Source organism: Populus nigra, chromosome 1 (genome assembly GCF_951802175.1).
Source record: "Populus nigra chromosome 1, ddPopNigr1.1, whole genome shotgun sequence".
NCBI classification, from domain to species: domain Eukaryota; kingdom Viridiplantae; phylum Streptophyta; class Magnoliopsida; order Malpighiales; family Salicaceae; genus Populus; species Populus nigra.
Window position 1 is genome coordinate 45,722,028 of NC_084852.1, and position 25,884 is coordinate 45,747,911.

Below are 25,884 nucleotides of genomic sequence, written 5' to 3' on the forward strand. Positions count from 1 at the left end.
ACTGATACGTGTATGTTCACGATGAAGAACATAAAGACTAATATTTTCTTTTCTATTCGTTTCTTAATTTCTTCAACTTCTGGTAACTTACCTTTTTGCAAGTTTCTATATGTTTGATTTTCTCTGTTTTTTTCCTTTTCAATTTAGTTATCTCTGAAACGCTAGCATGGACATTATAATGAACAACAAATTTTAGAATTTAACTATGCAAGGGCCCGCACAACCGTCGAGAAATTACTATGCATGGACATTATAGTTATTTACCGCACATATAAGGTGCTTTATAGATGTTAATCGTTTTCCACATTTCTCTTGCAACATTCAGATTTGTCTTTGATATTTTTTTTAATTTTCAATTCATCAACTAATAAGCATCAATGCTTATGACTATTAGCTCAATTATTGTATCTGTATTAATTATTCGAACTCATAATTTCAAATTCAGGAGTAGAAGGAGCCATGTATTTACTTACCTTTTAAAACAACAATATTAATTATTAGGCTTAACTAACTCAACATCTCCATCTTCACAATCTTCTCTATTTTCCTTCTCAACCTCAACTCTATCAATATGAAGCAATATGAAGCAGATGTTATACTCAATTTAGGTTTCATATTAACAATTTTTTGCATTGATATTTGTCTACTTGTATTATCATCTAACCTAGATAAACTAGCTTCTTGTGATGCCTGTGTGGTTCTTTAAGAGTTACTCGAAACCCGGGTCAACTCCATGCAATAAAATTTTTCTTATCTAGATCTATTATTCAAGTAGAGCTCCAATATATTGATCTCATTAATCATTGCAAATCCAAACATTGAATCTACACTTTCATTACTATAGATTAGTACAATGATATAACGAGCTTGACTAACCTCGTTTTGCAACATCCTCCAAGTAATTTCAATTTATATTTCAAACATATTACAGACGAATTGATCATATAACATTCTATATAACTCATTAAAGGACATGTCCAATGTAGAAGTTAAAAACTCATGACTTCCTCCATTATATGCAATATCATTGTCGGTATTGACAATGATACCATTATGGAAGCATAATATTTCTAAATTACTAGATATTTTGTGAAACAACACAACAAAACACATTTTTAATTCATTAATATATCAAGTCAACAAAACCATAATGATAATATAATCGGCTAAAATCTAAATTCATCAAATTAATTAGCGAACACCTACATTCATCAAGTTTCATTTCCATAACGAAATTATCAATCAAATTCATGTATTCCATAGCTAATTTTCTTATTTTATATATAATTTGGTATAATTCATAATTTAACCTAAATCAACACTAACTCTAACAAAATAATTTTGTTAATTCACAATTAACAACAATCCAAAATCATATATTATTTTACAAAATAACTTAATTATCAACACAAATTCATTTAATTAACTTAATCCTTAATTCAAAACCCTAACATTATATGAAATCAAATTAACACACATTAGCATAAATTATATCAAATTGATAAAGAAAAAGTGTTCATTATACATCAAAATATAGAATGTAGGTGGTGGTGATGACCGGTGGTAGCTATTTTGGTTGGAAATTAGATGAGTCGTGGTGGAGAGAAAGAGAGGGGTGACGATCTCAGGCTAGAGAGAGATGAGTGATCTCGTGGTGTTTTGAGTGTGTTTCGCGGTAGGGCAAAAGAAAGGAAGGTTGTTGACAGCAGAGAGAAGGGATAGGCAGGTTGCTATGGGAGGGGGAGAGAGAGGGAGGGAGGGAGGAGGAGGAGGAGGAGGAGGAAAAAATGGGAGAAATGAGCTCTAGGTATTAATTTTAAATAAAATCATAGATACAAATTATGATTCGAGTGTCGCAGATGACAACTGCAAAATAAAAATTATAAATAATAACTAGGACCCGAGTTGCCATATCCAACTCCTATATCCCCAAATATTTTCTGGACTATATTATTTTACCTTTTTTCTTTCTTTCTGTGCTAAAAAAAAAAAACTCTGTACACATGCATAGACTGAGTGCAAATTTGGAATCCAATTCTTTGATTATGATTGCCCAGCTGGAAAATGAGAAAAAGTGATACCCAGACAGCCAGACCCCGGTTATGCATGGAAAGGGTGCCCAGTCAGAGATCATGGGACCCACCCTAATGGTTAATTCAATGACTTGATCTTCGAGTCTGAGCCCATCTGGCTGTCAAACTTTTTGTGAACTTTCCGCTGGATACTTCCTTTCTATCCATCCTAGAAATGCCTTAATTTGAATAGTGTGCTGCTGACTTCTCAGCTTTATCACAGTAATGAACCAAAAGCAGTCCTTGGGAGAAGAAACCTGAGACACTAAGATACTAGCTAGATATTGGGGTTCCAATTGCTATTGAGCAACATGAACATGGTCCTAAACCAATTACAGACCACCTTATCCAGTGTTATGAATGCAATGTTTACCCCATCTGGTATTTTCCAAGAAGCTGATTACTTATCTTGTACTGATTTTGATCTTTAAGCAATCTACTGTATTCTATCATTCTGTGCTCTGTAAATGGGGACTTAGGATTTGTAAGAAAGCAGAAGTTATTCAGCATCAATTTGATCCCTTTTTAGCATTAAACCAAGGACCAAGCCTGCTAGTATTTGCTCTATTTGTTGTACTTCATGTAGTGATGACAAACAATAGTGCTATTAACGTTTCCCTCTTTACATTATAAAGAACAAAGAGTTTCAAACTGAAGAAACATAGAAGAAACAAGCTTCTCCTCTGCATAGTTTTGTGACCATTAAAAATTTCTCACTTGAAACCAGTTTTGGAGTTAGAAGAAGATGAGTAAAGTAATGAGAATGCAGAGAAACTTGAGTTATTGCTCTTTGGAAACAAACTTTGTGTTGCTGGCTTTGATGATGATGTCGCTGGAACTCCACTGGACTTCTCATTTTCTTGATTATCAGGTGCTGGTGATCCCTTAAGGAGCACATCAACCTTTGCATACTCCTCCCTTTCATGTTTGATCTCCTTAAGCATTGCAGCCACGTCTTTCATATTTGGTCTTTCATCGGGGGATGAATTTACACACAACAAGGCGATGCCTAATGCTTGCATCATTTCTTCAATTTCTGACGCCGGTCGAGATAGTAGGCTTGGATCTAACACTTCAATTCCTCCCCTCTTCTGTCTCACCCAATCCACCACATGTAGTCCATCTGGTATTGTTGGATCAATCGGTTGCTTGCCCGTCAAGACTTCTAATACCACCACACCATAGCTATAGACATCGCTCTTTTCTGTGATCTTCATCATGTAGCCATATTCTGTGTACAACAGAGAAATATTAGTGCAGGATTGCATAGATCAAAAAGACATATGAGAACTGAACTGTAGATAGATAACTTACCAGGAGCAATGTATCCATAAGATCCAGCAACTGTATTGGATGACCGGGCAAAGTCACCATCATCAACAAGCTTAGCAAGGCCAAAATCAGCAATGTAAGGCTCGAATTCAAGGCCAATGAGGATGTTATTAGCCTTTATATCCCTATGAACAATTGGAGGGACACAATCATGATGCAAATAAGCCACACCCTGAGCTGCTCCCAACAAAATTTGGTACCTAAGTTCCCATTGCAATGCATTTCCTGTTCTTTCATGGAGGAGACTACCCAAGCTTCCATTAGGCATATAATCATACATAAGCAATCTTGTGTTTCGATTCCAACAACAACCCAAGAACCTAACAATGTTCTTGTGCCTGATGGAACCAAGTGTTTTCACCTCTGTTGAGAAGGAATCACGGACACCACATTTTTCATCATCACATCCATTGGCTGCAGCCATTGCATTTGGCCAAAGTTTCTTCACTGCAATGACTTCACCATTGTCCATATCAGCACGATAAACAACCCCAGAACATCCTTTCCCAATAACGTTGGTATCCACGAGGCATCTCAGTACTTGATCGACAGAGAAGTTCAATTTCTGGAATGGAGTAAATTGCCAGGGCCATGAATCGCCCAACTCAGAATCATCATCATCATCTCTAATGGTTCTTCGTGCCCGAATAATTGCGATTGTTCCCATAATCACCATTGCTACAGTCAATGTGATCAGCAAAGCAAGTGCTAGCTTAAGCCTTCGTGACCGCCTTAAGTCGTTCTCATTTCTTGGCAGCCCTGCCCCGTCAACATCGTTCAAGAAACACGAGTCCTGGATTGAAGAACATAGGCCTTGATTACCTGCCAAGTCTGTAGGGGATAACTGTCTAAACAGCTTATTATCAGGAAGATAACCGGTGAAGTTATTGTAAGATATATTGAGAGAAACAAGGTTGTCAAGCCCTGCAAGTGGACTTAATTGTCCCTCAAGCTTGTTATGCGAAAGGTCTAATATTGATAGCCTAGTCAGTGCAGATATCTGAGGTGGGATTGGCCCTGTAAGTCCATTGCTGCTGAGATTGAGAGCAATTTCAAGGGTTTCGATATGACCCAGTTCCATTGGGATGCTGCCAGTGAGCCCATTGCTGCTGAGATCAAGCAATTGAAGACTTGAGGATAGGCCAAGCGACAAAGGTATTGATCCAGAGAATGAATTCCTACTTAAAATTAGCTTGTTTAGTGACATAAGACGACCAAAACTTGCTGGTATCTGACCAGTAAATTGATTAGTTGAAGCGTCCAGGACCTGGAGCCCAGTTAGAGATGACAATGAATTTGGCAGAGGACCCTGTAAAATGTTGTTGCTAAGGTCTATCATTTGCAGTTCTGTGCAGTTTCCAATCTCATCAGGCACCGGCCCAGAAAGGCGATTGCTGGACACATCAAGAAAGTTCAAGATTCCAAGACCTTCGATTTCTTTAGGAATGGTACCAGCAATCCTGTTGTTACCAAGCCTTAAACGCACTAGAGAGCTACAATTACCTATTTCTGGTGGTAAAGCACCAGAAATGTCGTTGGATATCAAGAGAAGTTTTGTGAGGTTTTGAAGCTGAAACAGGCCTGGAGGAATGCTACCAGTGAGTGAATTGTGAGACAAATCTAGTGCTTGGAGGTTACTGCAACTAGCCAAACTTGAAGGAATGCTTCCTTCAAGCTGGTTTTGCCAGGCAAAAAACACAGTGAGCTTCGACAACATTCCAAGCTCAGGTGGGATCAAACCTGAGATCTGATTTGTGTCCAGTTGTAGTTGCATGAGGTTGGTTGCATTAGAAATATTTGATGGTATTGAACCAGAAAAATTGTTATTACTAATCATAAACTCTTCAAGCTGAAAAAGGCCTCCTATTGAAACAGGTATAGTCCCAGAAAGAGAATTCAAAGAAATGTCAATCATTTTCAGGCTAGTGCAATTGCCAATCTCTTCTGGGATAGGTCCAACAAGACTATTTTTCCACAACAACAATTGTTCGAGCTTATGAAGCTTGCCAATCTCCGGAGGAATGGATCCAGAGAGACTATTTTCATAAAGAAACAAGTTCACAAGCTCAGAGCAGTTACCTAAATCAGGAGGAATCTCACCAGAAAGCATTGTAGTATAAATGGACAGACTTTGCAGCTTGCTTAGCTTTCCCAATGAAACAGGCAAAGAACCTGAAATTCTTGTATCAGCCAGTCCCAAAACAGTCAAGTTGCTGCAATCTCCGAGCTCATCAGGAACTTTGCCAATAATGTCTTTGTTGCCGCCAGCTCTGAGGACTTTAAGACTGAACAACTTGCCTAGCTCAGGTGGAATATACCCAACAAGACGATTATCAAAGAGAAGCAGATTCTTGAGTCTAATGCAGTTGCTTATCTCAACTGGGATTTTACCAGTTAACTGATTAGAGTTAAAAATCAAGTCCTCAAGATTCTGAAGCTTGCCAATACTTGCAGGAATGGTTCCAACAAGACTATTAGAGCTAAGGTCAACAAATTTAAGTGACACACAGTCACCAATATCAACTGGGATAGTTCCAGTGATATTAGCATCAGAGATGATAAGTTTACTAAGAGATTGAAATGAAGAGAGGTTCAATGAAAAAGGAATTTGAAGAGGAACTGACTGAATGTTTATCTCAGTGACAAAACCTTGTGGAGAGCATGTTATGGAGGTCCACTTGCATGGAGTGGAATCAAGATTGTTCCAATTAGAGAAAGAAGAAGATATTGAAGGAGAGGGATGTAGCCAAGAAAAGAGAACAGAGGCCTCATGGTTTGGTATTGCAGCAGCAGAAGTGAAAAGAAGAGTTGAGAAAAGAGTGTTTAGGATAAAGAATGATAATGAAGAAGAAGAAGAGGAGGAGGAGGAGGAGGAGGTGGAGGAGGAGAAGAGGAGGAGGTTTTGCCTCGAGCTGGGCATCGACATTTGCCTCAATTTCCCAAACTTTGTTTTCGGGTTTGCATCATTGGGTTTTGCTACTTCTGCTTCTCTCTCTCTCTCTCTCTCTCTGCCTAAAACACTATATTTCTTGCTTGCTTTGAAATCAAACACAAAACAAGTACTACAGTGTTTAGCACCTTTGCCTAGTAATTTAAAGCCAAAGCACAAACAAAACTCTAAACAAAAGAAAATAATCCTATAAGATATCATTAATCAAAGGAAAAAACCAATGCCTAGAGATCAACAAACTGCACCACCACCACCACCACCCCCACCCCCACCCCTACACGCTCACCTAGGATCCCAATAATCTCTCTCTTGGTGACATATATATAAAAAAAAAGGATTTGCTAGGCGGGTTCACACGCAGAGAAGAGAGGCAGCGCATGTCTATACATTGTACACATGACTTTTCGATATCTTTCTTTGTTTATCTTCAAAGAATTGTTTAATTTGGATTGTTCAGCAGAAAATAAGGTTGGGTCTTACTCTAGTTTGGTTTTTTACTCTAGTGTGTGTGTGTGTGCATAGAAGTAAAGAAATTAAAGGATGTCTACTATTTTTCAAAAACGAGTAAGAGGCAATGTGCTTACTATATATAACATGCTACCTATTTGACTTGTGATGCTCCGCGCATTGAATTATTTTTTTTTTAACTATAAAATATTAAAATGATGTTACAAAGCATAAAACCTACCGAACAAAATATTGAAATTATAACATACCCAATGATATTTAAAAAAAAAACGAGATAATAACATATTGGATTGACTAACCAACTCGCGACTTGAATTATGAGATTATAATAATCATATAGAATGTAAATAAAAACAAATTAGAAAGATCAATTTCAATAAATCAAATATTGAATTGAAGGAAGAAAATAAAAAAAAATTAATTTAAAAAAAACAAGAAAAAAAAACTCAAGTAAACATAGAAAAAAAAAAGTTAAGTCTATAACCTGAGTTATAAGAACGAGATTCACTAATAGAAAATAAATAAAATAAATATAAAAATTAATTAATTTCTAACTAACTCATCATTATTAAAGTACAAAATTAAAAAATTAATTTTTAAAAAAATAACAAAAAAATATATATAACTCTATGATTTCTTTACTCGAAATAGGCTCAAAACTTAGTGGGACTCTTATGTATTTGGTTATTATATAATAAAAAAGATTATTCTTATTTATACAGTTCAAAATTCAATGATTTTTTCAATGAAAAAAAAAATTAGTCTGTAATATTATTAAGAATCCCCTTTTATATATATCTATTTCATAATAGAGGTGTTCTTATATTTGTGCTTCAATCAAAACTAAAATTTTATTTTAGCAATCTTAATAGCATATTAAATATCAATTCTATACCATGTATTATAAATGAATTTATTTTCTTTTCTTTTATGAAACTGAGTCAGAGTTATCATAAAGTATTTTATTAAAAAAAAAGATGTTGGGAACAATCTCCTTTAATATCCACTTCTTCTTTTTTTCCTTTTCCAATCTTCTTTTTTTCTTCCAATCTCCTTCAATCCAGTCCTCGAGTTCACAACTCAAAAACTTTCAACGTCTTTGAGCTAGGAACTTTCCTGATGGTTTCAGAATAAGGACCAATTTCAAACGGTTTATAAATGTGTGGAAGGGTCAACATCAAAACTGTTACGTTTCATGCAGAATTGAAATTTTTTTAGTATTAAGGACCAATTTGAATTTTTCTATATAGTTAAGGGGTGTACTTATAATTAACAGAATTCTTAATTAGGAGAAGAAGCGAGACTCCTCCACTGTCATCTAATCTTCTTTGGAACATTTTTAAACTCTAAGCTTATATAAGGTTACCAAATAAAACTGATTAATTTGTCGTAGAATATCATTAATTGAAAAGTAATTATCAGATCAACTAAAAAGCTTTTGTCATAAAGCTCCCGACCAGCTTGAAAAGAGGACATAATAAAGTATTTAATTAGTTCTGTCATTACCAAAATGCATGAAAAATGTAAGAGCAATATTTCCGGTGTGATTCTACGATGTTACAATATACAAACGGTCTGCAAGATATTGGACCAGCTCCGACCACATCCCCTAATTTGTATAATCTATTTGGGTCATCAACTTGTAATTGTAGACAGCAATGCTTCGAAAAACGGAACTTCAAGGTGCAATTTTGCAGCTATGTAATTAGGAGTAAGCTTGCTACCTAGGAGGCTTTGTGACATCTCCTGACTACCTTGAACAAGCAAATTATCACCTTAAACTTGCACTGGAAGTAACCAGCCAATGATCACTTGCCCAGAAAAGCTTGAATCATGTAAGATCATGCGCAGTCAGCGTGGCTTAGCAATCTACATTAACTACGCAAAGCTACAAGTTTTAACCTTGTTTTAAGTTTAATCTGTGTGCATTTTACTGCTCCAATGGCGCTGCTAGCTAGCTGGTTAACATTTTTGCTGAAGCATTTTAACCTGACAAGCTGGTATATATATATTATACAGCTGGAGCATCCTTCGAACAAAGAGATTATTAGGTATACTAGAGATATATCACTGTTAGATCCAATGTTATTAATTTGTGTGTTTTAATATATTACGAAAGAAGCTCCAAAATTTCTTAGGATCAGACATTTGTTTATGTTTAGGTCTGGAGAATAAAAGACCAGTAGGAGAATCAATGGATTTTAAAAGGGAACAAGAAGTTAAGGTCTGCAGTACTGGCATCTTCAACACACAAGAAAGATTAATATCATGCGAGTCACCAACAGCATTCAGTAATATATTCAATTTAATGAGGGACCAGAAAAACATTTAACTAATATTAATATTATACACACATAAATACACGCATATATATTATTTCATTTTACATTGAATAATAAATAATACTTGTATGAATACTTGAAACTTGAAGGAATAAAGTATGAATATATAAATTTTTTATTCATTGAATAATAAATATAATAGAAATTTTTGGCATTGATGAGGAATTAATGAATAAAGAAAATATCTGATTATCATGAATTACTTTGTCAATTGACTCACCTTTTTTTTTTCTGATAATGAGGTATAAATTAAAAATAAAATAAAATCGCAGCATTCGTCAGCTCTATAATATGGTGGGTTTCACAGAGCACACGTAGCAAATCAGGGAAATGGAATTTTTTTTTTTTCAGCATGCATGGATTCGAATCAAATCTGACATCCATGGAATTCTTTTGCTTTTCATATCTAAATACCTAAGAATCATCGGAGGCCCTTCTACTATCTGAATCTGGTAAAATGAAAAACCTAAAAATAATTTGGTCAAGAACGGTTCATAAACAGAAGTACAGAACAGACCCACAAGGTCCATGATAGGAGAATTAAATGCACGTAGATGTTGACCATGACCATGGCAGGGAGTTAAAGGCTAGAGCTAGCAATCATGTGGCCAGGGAACTCTCACAGGTGACCATGCCCGCAAGTGGGTCAATCTCCAGCCATCAAAAGAAGGGAAAAGAAAGAGAAGGCAAACTTGTTAGTGAGAAAATAATTAAAAATAATAACATAAACTTGGTGGCACTTGAGTGGATTGAGCAGAGAGCAGAGGGTTAGCTTCATCAGCACATCCCTGATTTTGAGACCATATCACGTGAGCAAGGGAATCCAGATTTTCAAACCCACTAATTGCCTGACCAAAACCAAGCCTGTTTCTTGATTTTATACTATTATATCCCATGAACAATACGGTATAGTTATAGCGATATTGCTATTGTACCAATAAAGTAAAGTATTTTTTTCCTTGTAGGGATTAAATTGTTTGCTTTACTTTATTCGGGACCTTAAAGGGCCAAAAAATCTATAATAAAAAAGAAATTAAAGCTAAACGGCGCAGCTTCAAGTTCCCTATTTCAAGGGTCGTGGCCTTGGGAACTCCCCCGATGGGAATCTATATAGATTTTTGTTTTTGTCGCAACCTCGCAAGCTAGCCTAGCCCCAGTGGCCGCTGCCCTCCCTGCCTTCTACATTTCAAAAATGGCTGATATATTCAGTATGGATTTGTCTTGGACTAAACCAATGGATCAAGTTGTCTATTTTTTTCCCTCTTTTTTTTGTTTTTTGTTTTCCTGGTGCTGATACGAAGCATAGTGTGGTAATATGATTGAATTGTTCATGAAATGGCTTCAACTCCTTTTGTGCAAAAGCAATATTTAGGCTTGGAGAATGAATAAGAATCGAGTGAAGCTTCATGTGCAGGAGACATGGACTGACCCTCGAGATAAATAATGAAGAACTCGTTACCAAGCATTAATTGAAGCAGATCATCTTATGAACAATAAATTCATGACACTGCCTCTCTGGATTTCATTCAGTCTAGCTACTAAAAGTGTGTTTGGTATTGTAGTAGCTGTTGTGGTTGTGATTTGAAAAAAATTGTTTTATAAAAAGTACTTTTAGTTGTGGTTGGTTTAAAAAAATAAGTGTTTGGTTAAAACTATGACTGAAAATAAAGTTGAAGAAAAAGTAGTTTAATGTGTTTGGTTAAGAATGTTTTTGAAATTGAGGTTATAAAATAATTTTAAAAAATATATATTAATATTGATGGTTTTTAATTTAAATATTGTGGATTTAACTATTGCGGTAACATCATGAAATAAATCATATTTTATATATAAAAAAATTTATTGTTCTATTAAACTATCTACAATTCCATTACGTACAAAATTCATCCGATAAGAACTACAGTTTTCATAATTTTTTAGCGTGTGATAAAATTAGATAAAATATTATCATGTATAAAATTCACTCCAAACTAGTTTTTTTAAAAAAAAAATGTTAAAAAAATTAACAAAAAAAAACTTAACACACTAAAAAAAACAGAAGAAGTATCCATGCAGTGCAAGTGAACAGTGTAAGAGAATTGTACTATTTTACTATTTTAAGTGAACAGTGCAATTCTCTTGCACTGTTCATTGAACAGTGCAATTAACGTGAACAGTGAAAAAAAAGTAAGAAATGGCTGCTTTTCCTTTCATGCGTTGCTAACACAGAAATTTAGTGGGGCCCAGTGAACAATAAATCAATTTTTTCCTTAACCAAACAGCTGCGAACTGCGTTTTAAACAAAACGCAGCCGCAGCCGCAGAGCCAAACAGGCTTTACTAGGGGTTGCCATTGCTTGGAGAGAGCCCGTGCTGGTCTGATGGGGCTTCGAGTACTCCATGCACGAATCTTCATAAAAGAAAAAAAAGTCTTCTTAAATAAAAAAAAATATTTGTGCTATTAAATCTACCTCAGCTTAGCAGGTAAACTTGTCAACTTAGTATCTAGTTGATTTATTCTTGAATCGAGTTTAAAAAACAAAATTTATTTTAAATTCATTCAGTTTAACTTCGTCAAATTGATATATGAATTTGGAATTCATTTGATACAATCAAAACCTGATTTAACTTTAAAAAATTCTTTTTAAATGATATAGTTGTAACTTTTTTAAAAAATAACTACAACAAGTTTTAATTAATATGAGTTAACTTATTTAGCTCGTGACTTATGTTTCGGGCTGAATTTAATAACCTGTACGAGACTAGATATAAAATAAAATTGCGTTGATTTTGGGCCAATTAAGACCTCTTGTGCATCATGGAATATGTTGTATTTGTATTTTTCTGTCATATATAGTTTATCCTTTGGTTTAGCACTCGTTGAAGTGATGTATAAGTTGCAATTATGTACAGCCTTTTATAATATAAATTCATTTTTATCCTTGAGTATATCATTGTTCTACTTGATCAGGGACCAATCTGCACACCATCTCAAGAAACATGACTGGTGACTGAAGCAAGGGCTCTTTAGGTAAAATAAGTGTAGCACAGAATGCGGCCTTTGCTACATCTCAAGTCCGGCCCAAACAAAAAGTTTTCAATGGGTTTGATATGGGCCTTTTTAGAAACTATTAATCTAAAAATGACGTGGGATTATAGGGGACAAGGCCCATAATTGTGTTTACAAATGCTATGGTCAGCCCAGTACAAAGAATAGTAAAGATCCATGATTTTTCTTTTATTTCTATTTATTGGTGTCCTTTTCTTTTCTTTTTTAGGGTCTCTTGGATAGTTTATTGTTGCTGCTACACATTTGCCTTGTTTTTCTTGTTGAGTAATTTCCTCGTGGAAGATTAAGAATATGTTTGGAAATGCAATGCAAATCGTGTTTCTAAAAATTTTAATTTTTTTTAATTAAAATTTAATATATTTTGTATGTTTTAGATCGTTTTGATGTGCTGATGTTAAAAATAATTTTTTTAAAATAAAAAAAAATCATTAGCATGTATTTCAGCACAAAAAGTTATTTGAAAAGCAACCGCAACCACACTGTCAAATACATTCTAAGTTAATTTTCTAGAGAATACTGTGGTTATAAGAGAAGGGTAAAAATATTTCAATCAAGGATGAAATAAAAATGAAAAAAATAGCCATTTTTTAATGTTTATCTCATAAAAATACTTTAAAAAGCTCAAAAGAGAAAAAGGAGTAAACTAGAAATTTTTATAAACTACAAGGGGTAATATAAGAAATGTTAAAATATAGGGTAGAAGTGGAATATTGATGAATCTAATTTTATTTTTGTTCATGATTTATATTTTAAATGGTCTGGGCTATATATGTTTGTTTGTGGGTCTTTATAAGTTGGGTCTGACTAAGCATTTATGGACTTCATTATTGGGCCCAGTTTTCTTCCCTCTATGTGTGGATAAATCCATTTCACCCTTTTGTTCGAAAACACAGTCTCAAAAAAAAAAAAAAAGCAAAGAGGAAATGGCGGTGGCAAAAGCAGCCTCGGGAGTGCTGTTGTCACGACCGGTGACATTCGTGACCGGAAACGCAAAGAAGCTTGAAGAAGTCCGTGCAATACTCGGCCAATCCATTCCTTTCCAATCTCTCAAGCTTGACTGTGATATTTCTCTCTCTCTATGTGTTTTTGTCTCTATGGGAAATAAAAATTATATGATCATGGGGTTGATTGTTGTTTTTGCTCTCGGTGCTTACAGTACCCGAGCTGCAAGGAGAACCTGAAGAAATCTCTAAAGAGAAGGCTCGTTTAGCTGCCGTAGAGGTACAATATATGCCACCGAATATCTTTGTGTGCATAGGTTTTTTTTTTGTGTGTGCAAATAAATAAATAATGTGTGTATTTCTATTGGAAATTGTAGGTGAATGGGCCTGTTTTGGTGGAGGATACTTGTCTTTGCTTCAATGCCTTAAAGGGTCTTCCGGGTACTTATTATCTTGCTTGTTTGTTAACTTGTTGTTGTTGTCGTTCTTCTTCTTTTTGTATGATTTTATTTTTAATTTATGATTTTTTGTGCATTTGTTTGCAGGGCCATACATGTAAGTTGTGATTATTTTCTTCTATTGTCGATGTGAAGTTTTGTTCTTTTTATACTGGTGTAAGGCCTTCTAATTATGGAGTGCATTTTTTTTCTTGTTTACTTTCATGAATTTTGGATCAGAGGAATTTTAGAATGATTCATGGGAGGGAAATCAGGAATTTAGGGAGATTTCAGCTTGATGGAAGAAGGCTAAATTTGATGCCCGAATCATGCTGGTGTGTTAAAGCTAGAATTTCAATGGTTACCATTGAACGTATGTAAATCATGAGACTTTTCAGAACATTTAACCAAAGGGGCCATGAACCATCCCATTTTTCCAATGTTACAAGGATTTTGTTACAGGGAAGTAAAACATAGTCCTGAGGAATATTTCATCGGTTAATAGTTTGAGATTTAGGTTTTCTTGAATCTTCAGAAGCTCCTGGATTAAACTCACAGTTGACTTCTTTTATTAAAAAAAAAAATTTCAGTAGCTGTTCTGTTGTTTAATTTTTTAAAGATGTATGATTTATCCATCATAATAACATGTAAATAGGCCAACAAACAGTGTTGACATGATAATCAACTCGTCAACAGATGCAACTTATTTGTTCACCTGCTTAGATTGTTCATGCAACAAAAGGTTTCATCTTGTCATTTTATGTGCAGCTTTAACCTTGTTCTGTTCATTGAGGTAAAGTAGAAAGAAGAACTGGAAGATTCTCTTCTAATACTACAATGCCCTTGCCTCATTAACTCCTCCAGAAGATCTAACTGACATAGGATATAAAAGAGTTTGATGCTCATCTTGCCATCTGCTTTTTGCGAACCTTATGTAATTGCTTTTATTATTCCTATTTCCTTTTTGTTTCTTTTCAAATGAAGATAAATATGTAAATGTAGGTACCTTTTCATTTTATTTTATTTTTTCCAATGATATAGGCATAGTTTTTCTGTCCTTTACTATTTCAAAATTATTATTCTTACCAAGCTCGACCTTGACTTTTAAAAGAGTTGATGATTCAGTATCCTTAGAAAATGATACGTTTCCATCTAGTAGTTTTTTGGTTTTATTTTCAACAATTTGGTTCTAACAATGTTGTTCCGTGGTCTTTTGCGCCATCATCTAACATGATTATGATTCATGCAGAAAGTGGTTTTTGCAGAAGATTGGTCATGAAGGTTTGTTCTTTTCATAGTGTTTTGTTCCTATCATTTCTTATATTGTTATTTTTGTCAAGTTGCCTAACAATTTTGCACTTTTCAAGGTCTGAACAACTTGCTAATGGCATACGAGGACAAATCAGCCTATGCTTTATGTGCATTTTCTTTCGCTCTTGGGCCTGATGTTGAACCTATTACATTCCTTGGGAAAACTCCGGTATGCTTTTCTCAGAACATAAAAGAATCTATTATGTACCCCTCTCCAAGTCTCTTTTCTTTTAAGATGGATATGTGATATAAATAAGTAAATAGCTTCTCTTCAATCTTTTGCACAAAATAATATGGAGGCCGCTATGCCCTTTTAATCTGACAAGGGATCATGACCAAACTTTGGCCAAAATCTTTCTCTAGGCAGTAACCTATCCTATAAATTTTACTGTCATTGATGCATGCAAGTCAATAAAAAGTTAAGACTGTCTATTAAAGATGAATGAGCACTCTTTAACAGAAGAGTTGAGAAGAACTGACAGCTCTGTTAGCGGTTATTTCAAGAGGAAATGCATATGATCCTCCTTCTGTTTCATAGAATTCGCTGGTTAGTTGATCAAATTTGACAAATAGCAAAACTGATACTTTTAGTTCCACCTTTTTCTTAGCACTTGAAAAATAGGCTTATTCAACTGATTGCATCGGGATAATGTGTTTAGATTACTTATATTTACTTCACCTATGTTTTCCTAGTTAGAGTTTTTTTTCACCCAGTTAAGGTTCACATCCCATTCTCAGTCATCTGATACTTCTGGATGTATTATCATCTTGCTGAAGCTCTTGGTTGGATAATGCAATAGTCTATCAAACTTACAATCATGACCCTTAAATGACTAGGGGATAATTAAAATAGGATTTAGGAGTTATTACTTCATCCTTTCCTGTCAAGCATTAAATTCCAACTCAGTAAAATGATTTTTTGCATGCTCTTTGTGTGCTTCAAAACCAGAAATCACAATTATTTTGATTAATCAAAGATATATTGTTTCAGATGTGTTCGTTTTGTAGGAAAACTGTCACACACTAGTTAAAACTACCAATGTATGATCTGTGGCATTATTTTTCAGGGGATGATAGTTCCTGCAAGGGGACCTAATGATTTTGGATGGGACCCAATCTTTCAACCTGATGGCCATGAGCAAACGTAATCTTCCTTCTTTGATTCCTGCTGTTTTGTCTCAGTGTTCCATAATAATTGAACCAAGGTGATTGTGTTATTTTTTTCTTTTACAGCTATGCGGAAATGGCAAAGGATGAAAAGAACAAGATTTCTCACCGCTCCAAGGCCCTTGATATGGTGAAATCCCACTTTGTTGAAGCTGGATACATTTTTCAAGACAAATGACTCTAAAAGGAGTGAGCTATAGTAGAATTATTGGCAGTTAAAAGATTTACTTGTGCTGCATTGTCTGCCCTTGCTTATCTCTATAATGGTTTTGTATCATGAAAAAACCAAGAGGAGGAATAGAGAAGGGTGTTTTTGAGGGGAATCAAGAAGAAGGATTTCAGACAATTGTACTACTGTTTTGTTGCATGGAGAAATTCAAAGTCCTTTTAACATATGAATGATTTCCCTCTCAAATTCAGGTGGAAAAGGTAATGTTAAAACCTTAATTGAAAAGCAAAATTTAACCTCTGACTCTCTTATAAATTATCAGTGGTACCAGGAAAGGATGCTCTATGAATCTTTGGATATCTCGCTCACAAGTGTGCTGATTATATTATTGCATGTTTGTTATCTTTTGGTTCTCTTCAATGTTTTTGATAAGGCTAATGCTACTGAGAGTTTTCAAGTTACATTATGCTGGTTTTGTTATATGACGATGGTCATATGGATCAAAATGGACATTCCATGCACAGATTTATTGTTGCATGCCCCCGGAAAGTGGGAGCTGCAGCTGCTTAGCAGTTCAACTCCTACAAGATAGTAGATGCGTGCATTTTCAGGGCTGAAATGTATCTCTCACAACGTTTCAAGCTTGAGCAGGCACTTAGGAGGACTGGCAGCCAGTCCAAATTCAGTATTCCCTGCTGGAACTGAGCCTCTTTTGGGCCTTATTTTCCCCATCCACGGAAAATTGTGTGTTTCTGGGGAACCAATTAACGGAAAATAAATAAACATTCCCAGGAAAGTACATAAAAATATGCAAGCACCTCTCTACCTGTATCAAACAGAGCAAAAAACAGATTTGGTTTTACATTTGCACCTATAACTAACGTTAACAGTTGCTTGTACCAGTGTTGAAGACGCCTAGATGAGATCAGCTTGACATTGAATTGGTAGTGCCGGTGTTTGAACTCTTTTAGCCTCCACCTCCTTAAACAGAGATTCTGTGAGTGAGCTCATTGTTGATATCATAATTGATCACCAAACTAGCGACTTGTATCAAATGCTACAAAAACAAGTGTTAAAATTCTATTCCTGGAACCGTATGCCACCTTTTCTACCCAAATAGGCCAGGCACCATATGGTGGTGAAATCCGGAATTTGGGGCCCTTCTATTTCTGCTTGGACAAAAATAAAGAGCACAAACAACTTATCCATTTCACTCTTTTAGCTGGCTCATGTTTGTGCTCCATCAAAAACAGTAGCAGTCTATTATTATGTTATGATAGCAGTTACGAGTCATTATGTCTAATAAAATCATGAAACAATTTTGGTTTAATTGTTAGGAACTTGTCAGCGACAAGCAGTATTCAATCCTACTCTTGCCCTACTCATCCAAGTTGGAGCCATCAATCATCCTTTTCATAATACAGATGCCTGCCTGCCTTTAGTGTGTGCCTTTAAGTCTTGGGATTTCTTTTAGATTCTGTGGATGACCATCATGACAAAGATAATTTTTCCCACAACCCAAAAGCAAAATACTTGTTTTCCTTTCTGGTTTTCATCCCCTAAATTTGTATACGTAATATTCTGATCTTGCAAGAATAATCTTAGGATTCGCAAGAATAACGAACAAGCTGAAAGATGCCCTCCCTCCATATAATTCTGTCCATGATTTCTTGGGTAGAATTCATGACACGTAGAAAACGTCGTATAACGACTAGTTTCTGCTTCCAACGTTTCTACATTTTGTCAGTTTCCAGTTTGTCCACGATGCTTCACTGCAGTGTAACCAAAGAATGGAGCTACGGTGTCAAGAACGAAAGAAATTCAATCAATCCAATCTGAACATCTTGGTGTGAAAACAATAAAGCCATATGGAAAGTTTTTGAAGCAGAGCAAGCTCGCTAGACGTAAATGGTTACTGCAAGAGGATGGTCTGAGATGACAGATCTAGGCTCTAGCAACGTTCATATGAATAGCATGTATTGTTAACAATGAGCGCAACTTGGCTAAATAATTAAATCGGTCCCATCACTCACAGGTACAGAACTTCTCACATGCCATATGGGACCCTAATTCACGTGCAGATCCATGCGTTTTTTTATTAACCTTCCATGTGAATTACACCTATTAACTACCTCACCTTCGGGTTATCCATTTCCCTCTGTGGCCATTGTCTAAAAAGCATCACATGCTGAGAGACTTGTTCATAAATCAACAGTTGAGTTATTGCCCAATGGTGGTGGCGATCCTTGTGAACCACATGGAAAGTGACAATTCACCATACCATTGCGTGTGTGTTGATTTTATCATACGACTAGTCACTATTTCCTGAAATGATTTATAAGGGGTTTAATTAGCTATGTAAAGAAATTTTACAGAAACCCTGAAATGCTACCCGAAGCAGCGAAGTAGAATGTGCCCTTCTGGTGTTGGTCGACCTTGAAGCTTAATGAAGGTTTTTGCTTGTCCAATTTGCCATTTGAAGGAAGGGTAGCTTAATACATTAACATTATCATGAATTCAAGCTCGTGGCTGATCTTGTCATAAATGCTGTCGATATAGATTCAAGATATAATTAATAAATTACGAAGTCCTTGGCCAGCGATGAAGCATAGGTGCAAGTTACTCCATTGGATAGGTTATCATGCTAGTGACTGCCTGGTTAATAGCTTTATATCATGTGACGGCAGCGGGTGCGCACATGACAGAATCATTGCCACTGTAGAAAGGAACAGCTAAGGGATCATTTGTAAATTGCACAAGAAAAAAGTAAAAGATATGCGAAGGAATCCATTGCCAAAGAAAAAGCAGAGAAGGGAAAAGGTAAAGAACATCGTTGCTATTTCTATGCATTGTCCGTGACAAAGTTTTTTCTTTCTTTCCATTGACTCAAATTTGAAATCCGTAGTATTGCTTGCTTGTATCACTACACAAATAAAATTAAAAAAAGATCACAAATCATTCAAATCCTATAGACTCTAAAGACTTGACAGTATGTGGAGACCGACAGAGACCGACACAGAAAGATAGATGCATGACTGGTAGTTAGAAGGAAAGGAAATGTGAAACTGGAAAGGGCAAAAGAAAGGTGGGGGGAAAGGAGGGTAAAGGAAATCAAATGAACAACGCTTCTGCACCTGCTCCTGGAATAATGGTGTGAGGAATTGTTTTTGAACTGAAGCAGGCCGAGGTTGAGAAATAACAGAGGCAAACTGGGATGGAGAGTGTGGGTGTGACAATACAATGACATGTGTAAAAAATGTACACTTGCCAATATATGTGATTGGTGAATGCAGATAGACAGGACAAACAATGGCTGAGACATGAGAAACAGTAGCAGGAGGAGGACTGTATAGGTGTAAGAAATTATAAATAAGAGAAAACTAATTGGCCTTTTTTGGCCAATTTTTTAAATTTGAGTGAAAAGACTAGCACTGGCGGGCCCTGCGGCAGCCAAGAGCACCAGCATTAGCAGTCATTGCCCCGACCATGGACGAAGACTTGGCACCCAAGCTTGAAGCGCGAGCATAGCTAGACGAAGCTCCAGCTCCAGATGGAGTGAAGTAAGCACCATTCAGCAGCAGGTCTCCCTCTGACCTCCAATTCCAGTTTTTCCAATAGCCCGCGGCTGTATCTACCCTCTTCGTCACCTGTTCAAAGCAGTGAATCATCAACAACCAGCCTATGCGTGGTGCATTTCACCGTAAACGTTGAAAACAAGGAGACAGAAAACGATAGGAGTTAGCTAGTTGTATAGTACCTCCTTTGCAAAAGGGTTGACTGGAGCATTATATCTGTTGCCCTGGCTGTTGATGGTGGGTTCTGCACTGCCACCGATGGCATACATTTCCCAGTGAGTGTAATCATTGTTCACCACATGGAAGTACCCGTGTCTACACCTGCATGATTCATGATTTAGATTCATGAATTGAGCATAAACAAAAATAAACTAAAAAGGTCTCTTTCTCGCAATCTATTTTCAGTAGCTATCATATCAAGCAAAAGATGGTTTAGTTTCATGAATTACGCAATTTTCTTCCTTGGGCAAGTTAAAGAAACTATTTATACATAATTACAATTTGGTCAATTATTGGGGTATGATTTCTATCATGTTATTTTTTTTTAGACAATTTTATAATAATAACAAAGCAATGTCGGAAAGCCAAAGTCCTTTCAATAGGAAAGGTCTAATTAAATGTTACCTTGGCATTCTCTGGATCAGTCCCTCTCCAAAATGGTTGTACGCAATGGTCACTTGCATTTGCTTGTCTCTGGTGTAAGAGTCACTATGGCCCAATAGCATTACCTGTATTAAATGGCATAATAAGCACCATTAGCTTCCGTCAACAAGAAAAATAACTAACATTGAAAGTACCAAAACAAGCAGCAAACCAACCTCATTATGGTGGGTGAAGTGGTTGTTGGAGACGGTAATGGCAGTAGAACCCATGACAGCATCAACCAGACCATCAGCGCAATTAGAAAGCGAATTGTGATCAACCCAAATGTGGCTTGATCCAAAAATAGAGATGGCATCACCGTCAGCCATTGTCCTCCATCCGTAGTGAGAAGGCGAGCTCCGCACCATAGCATTGCCAGTGGGCTTGCAATCATGAATGTGTAATCCATGAATGATCACATTGGTAACAAATTGGATGGTAATGCACCCTCCATTAGCGATGTGAACATTGACCCCACGGCCGTCAATTGTCTTAAAGCTGTTCATGATAAGTTCCTGCTTCAATTGAATCACCATGTCCCTTTTGAACACAATCCATAGAGGAGCGTCCTGGATCACAGCATGGCGCAAAGTACCAGGCCTTGGGTTCACAGGGTCATTATCACTAGGATCAGTAACAACATAGAAGCGACCATCACGGCCACCAATAGCATTTCTTCCAAAACCAATGCCACAGTCAGCAAGGCGCTTGCGGTTCTTCTGCCAATTGGGGTCACAACGCCAGCAATCATCAATAGGATTGCCTGTTCCACAAGAGAAGTAACCAAGTCTCCTCCTTTCAGTACTGTTGCGGATGCTCCTGCAATGTCAAATCCAATGCTATCAGCATTAGTATTATAGATGCCATTCAACCAATTAGTCAAAGCAAGCTTATCATTGATAATTCCAATTCGATTTTTTAACAGCATTAAACATTTTTTTTTACTATTTGCATCAAACAAATTGCATTTTAACACTAGCATCTGTTGTGTCGGTGGCAACAGCCAGGGCTAGCTAAATCAGCATAGTGGAAGCGTATGATTAATGGCAGCAGGAAACAAACAATTTGTCATTTTGTGAGGGCCATAAGGTCTTTAAGTTTAACGGAAAGATTTATCTTGGCTTCTTGGTGTACATGCCCGTTATGTTTGTCCTGCTTACATGTATATGAATGAAGCTGTCACATTCAAAACTACAATACAAATTAAGAACCCACATGCCCTCGACAATCAACTACATGAATTTTCAGTATACTATCTTCAGCTAAGCCTTCAAACAACTCCATTAAATTGATTTTGAGCTGAAATTTTAAAAGGCCGGTCAAAAAAAAATGGGAAGATGACAAAAGTACTAAATTGTCGGTCACAATCAATTAATATCATCGGAAAACACAGTTAAGACTAGCGTGTCATAAAAAAAGCATTCGATTAAGACATCCTTTCATTGGCGAAGCTTCATTCTGATGCATTTAAGAAGAGAATTGTGTGAAGGAGGTGTCTAAAACTGCAGGTTAATTAATTAAAAAACAGTGGGTTATAGAGATATTAATTAAGTGGACATTTTATTCATAATCGAGCATGATTTGTACCTCCTTAAGTACAATAGATGGATAAGTGAAACAGTAGACAAAAGACACAGATCTCACTCCCTCACTGCCCCTGCTACTACAACTACAGTAGCTGGCAGGTAGTGGAGAGAAACAGCGTGAAAAAGGTCAAAATAACAACAGCACATCAGATATAAGAGAGGAACGTGCAGGGAGGATGATTCCTCGGAACCCCGCTATCCCTTTTCATAAAGTGCAAGTTCTACAAAAACTCAAAGGGAAATTTCCCACGGAAAAAAAATCATTATATCATCAAACATTAAACACTAATCAAATCAGTAAATGGGGTTTTAATAAAAATCTGAAAAGGGGACATCTGAGGTGGTTCTCAAAACCCTTTTCTAAACACCTTCCATAACCACCAAATCATCCCTCTATCAGTCAATTCAGATAGATTCTAAGTAATAAGTTGCATTGTAATTAAAGGGCAATAGCAATACCACATTATTGTTAATTGATTACTCAAGTTTTAAAGAGAGAAGAAAGAGACTTACATCTCAACCATTGAAACAACCTCTTCAGGGTTATCGGCAACTGCTTTCTCATTTAATGCATCCGCCTCTTCTTGAGACCTGAAACAACCGCCACCAAAAACACATCAACACCTTCCTTGTTGTATGAAGGAGTACATGAAATTAAGGACTAGCGGACACGTGCCAATCAAGGCAGGGAGTAGACAGAATGTGGGACACACAACAAAGTACAATGTACGAAGAAGAAGAAGAAGAGAGTATAGTGTGCGCAGTGCTCAAGGCGTCAGTCACTGTCTGCTAAGTGAAACCGTTTAGACGCGTTTCTCCACGAAAGAGGAACCACCGGGCCGAGACGACTCGTCGGCGAGAAGATAATCCTGATGACTAAACTACCATTGTTTTGTCCTTAACTGAGCAGTGAAGACAAACGTGGAATTCAAGAAAATGTATGAGGGCAATATGGGAAAGAAAGGACTCCCTGGGGTTTCTCGTTAATCTTACCGAGGAATCCACAGTTGTAGTAAAAATTAACAGAATAAACGATCCAGATCTAAAGATCTCAACGGCCAGAGATTCTTAAAAGACGGTTATTTTGGATAAATAAAAGACACTCGACCGTCCAAAAAAGACACTACATATAAAACAACGGCTCAGATTAACCGTTAAAATTAGCGTTATACCTGGCCGCCATAGTTGTGTTGCTTGAGCTCTGTACCTTCTCTGTTTCCACACTCCTGTAAATACAACAAAAACAAAAACCCAAAATGATTTTTTTTTAAATAAACTAGTGAAAAAGATATTATAGTTATCAAGTCGTTGGGAAAAGTAAAAACAATGGAATTGTACGGTCTCTCTCCCCCTCCCCCCTCCCCCCTCCCCCCTCTCTCTCTTTCCAGCTCTCTCTGTCAAGTATGTGTGCTCCATTAATGAAGAGAAAGCAACTCTGTTTAGTTTTGTGGAAATGGGCATTAAAGGAGTTGTGTCAAGAAACAGAGAAGTGAGCAGAGAACCAAAATGGTGAAAAAGAGTAATTAAGACCTTAAAAAGGAACCTCTGCTAATTAATCTTTTTCCTTTGACAGAATTCCATTAAAATACCAGATAATGTAGCTTTCTTTTCTAATAATCATGAGATTTTCAAACCCGGTAACAAAGTATATCAAAAGTTCTCAATTACTACCTCAAAAGAAGTTCATTACACGACAGGAACCATGATTTTTTTCGCACAGAATGTTTCGCGAAACAAAAATCATAGAAGAGAATTGCGTGTAGCAAAATTTTTGGGGTTTAAAAAAATTCACAGTTGAAATCAGATTGGAGTCCAAAAGATACCCATATAGAGACCAAGGGATGCAGGTGAGATTTTGATTGCAAAACCAAAAAATGAGACTAACTAAAGAATTTTAACCAGAACAAAATGAGAGAGAAAAAAAGGACAGGGAAAGCTTTGTTTCTCTTAGCCCAGAAGGACACACAAAACAAACATAGAGACAGAGGAAATGAAGAGCTAATCTAGTTTTCTGACAAGAAAAAGGCATATACATATACATTTTGTGTGTGTGTGTGTGCACGTATATATACCTGGTAAGAGCAGAGATCCCACCATTGGTTCCTGAAGTAGTAGGCATTACACCAACGAACAACAACAGAAGCACAGCAGAAAACACAAAAGCCCATTTCCTAGACACCGCCATTGTCAATTTCTCTCTTTCTTTCTCTCTCTGTAGAAAGATTTGATGATGCAGAGAAATAGTTTTAAAAAAAAGTTGAGAGAGAGAGAGAAGAACCAAGTGTAGAGTCGGAGTTTAGAGCTCCCACAAAACGACCTTTTTATAGACCCACCCATGCAGTACCTTACCAACATAGCGCTAAAAACTATTAATTAAATTTCTTTTTCCTAGAAAAAAAACAAGAAAAGTAATATTAAACAATTATATTTTTTCTTCCGTAACCATTATTTCCTAATTAATTAAACTTTCTTTTCTCTCGTTCTTTTTTTATAATTTTTCAATTTTACTTATTCTCCAATTAATTAAACTTCCTTCATAACCATATTTCCTAATTAATTAATTTTTCAATTTTTTTTTCTTTTTTATATAATTTATCATTTTTTTTAATTTCTATTCTCTTCAATCGTATATTTTTTGTTCCTATTATCTTTAGTCACATATACTCTCTTCTTTTTATTTCACTTTTTAAACTTTTTTTTATTTTTCTGTTTTTCTGTTCTGTCACAAAAAAAATTATTTTTTTATATAATCTTTCATTATTATTTTTTATTCCCCTCTCTTTGGTCACATATTTTTTATTCCCTATTATCTCAAGTCACATGTACTCTCTTCTTCTTTGTATTTCACTTTCAATACTCTTTTTCTTTTTTTATATTCTGTATTTTTTATCTTGCCACAAAAATAAATAAATAAACACACACAAAAATAACAAAAATCATGAAACAAAGGAATTTGATAAAACTTCATTGAAAATATATTTTTTCATGGATTTTGTCTTCTTTTTTTTTCTATACTTACACTACAAAAACATTGGAGAATTTATTATTCTTTGACTTTGTATAGTGAATTTATATATATATAAATAATACATGAAAACATAATTAGGTCCAAATTGTAAAGTGAAATTTAAATGGAATTTCAACAAGTTCAAATTGTTAGTGACTCACCTTGAGATAAAATCTAGACATAATCTAAATAGATTCAAATTGATATGAAAATTAAAAATGGATCAAAATTGTTTTATGATCAAACTTGTTATGAAATTTAAAAATAAATTCAGATTATTAGGTAACTAACGTTGTCATAATTTATTTTTTTAAAAAGGGTTAAAATTATCAAGTGACCAACATTGTAATAAAATCTAAAACAAAACGTCAAAATCCTGAATTGTTAATGAATTAATATTTTTTATCATTCATTATCAGCATAAATCCTAAATCAACTTTCTATTTAAATTTTTAGCATTGTTAGTCAATATCACTTTTAACAAACAATATTGGTAAAGGATGTCTCTCTCGATAAATCTTTTAACCCTTTTTCGGTAATATTCATGTAATAATTGCTTTAACTTATTTTGTAAAATAATCGATTGCCACCAAGATAAATCAATGTTCATTACTTACTTTTGATTTTATTGGGCAATCATATTTATTCCCCACATTACAAATAACTAGGGTGTTATCATGTTATGGAGAGGATCTGGTAGTGTATTTATCTTGTCAGTAAAAATCCAGCATTTATGATATCTTTGTGCATAATCTTTGTAGTCTTTCTTCATTATAGTTTAAAAGTATCACTAATGTGTATTTGTTATGTCATTATGTGCTTATTGGCATGTTTAGT

General features: G+C 35.5%; 3 protein-coding genes across 3 annotated transcripts; 1 reads left to right on the top strand and 2 right to left on the bottom strand.

Moving 5' to 3' along the window:
- Positions 1-2,658: 2,658 nt before the first annotated feature.
- On the bottom strand, positions 2,659-6,603 carry LOC133695678 (LRR receptor-like serine/threonine-protein kinase RGI1). The gene is made up of 2 exons (XM_062117606.1): positions 3,387-6,603; positions 2,659-3,303 (listed from the first exon to the last, which is right to left on the bottom strand). Exons 1-2 carry the CDS (start codon positions 6,553-6,555, stop codon positions 2,786-2,788), a joined length of 3,687 nt encoding a protein of 1,228 aa, XP_061973590.1. The 5' UTR covers positions 6,556-6,603; the 3' UTR covers positions 2,659-2,785.
- A 6,480-nt stretch (positions 6,604-13,083) lies between these two features.
- LOC133692926 (inosine triphosphate pyrophosphatase) lies at positions 13,084-16,535 on the top strand. The gene is made up of 8 exons (XM_062114106.1): positions 13,084-13,271; positions 13,369-13,433; positions 13,531-13,594; positions 13,699-13,708; positions 14,840-14,871; positions 14,958-15,070; positions 15,969-16,045; positions 16,135-16,535. Exons 1-8 carry the CDS (start codon positions 13,136-13,138, stop codon positions 16,244-16,246), a joined length of 609 nt encoding a protein of 202 aa, XP_061970090.1. The 5' UTR covers positions 13,084-13,135; the 3' UTR covers positions 16,247-16,535.
- Positions 16,536-19,058: 2,523 nt separating this feature from the next.
- On the bottom strand, positions 19,059-24,341 carry LOC133680861 (probable pectate lyase 8). The gene is made up of 7 exons (XM_062103877.1): positions 24,113-24,341; positions 23,213-23,266; positions 22,554-22,631; positions 20,631-21,273; positions 20,437-20,540; positions 19,995-20,133; positions 19,059-19,884 (listed from the first exon to the last, which is right to left on the bottom strand). The coding sequence occupies exons 1-7, from the start codon at positions 24,223-24,225 to the stop codon at positions 19,663-19,665; spliced, it is 1,353 nt and encodes a 450-aa protein (XP_061959861.1). The 5' UTR covers positions 24,226-24,341; the 3' UTR covers positions 19,059-19,662.
- Positions 24,342-25,884: the final 1,543 nt, after the last annotated feature.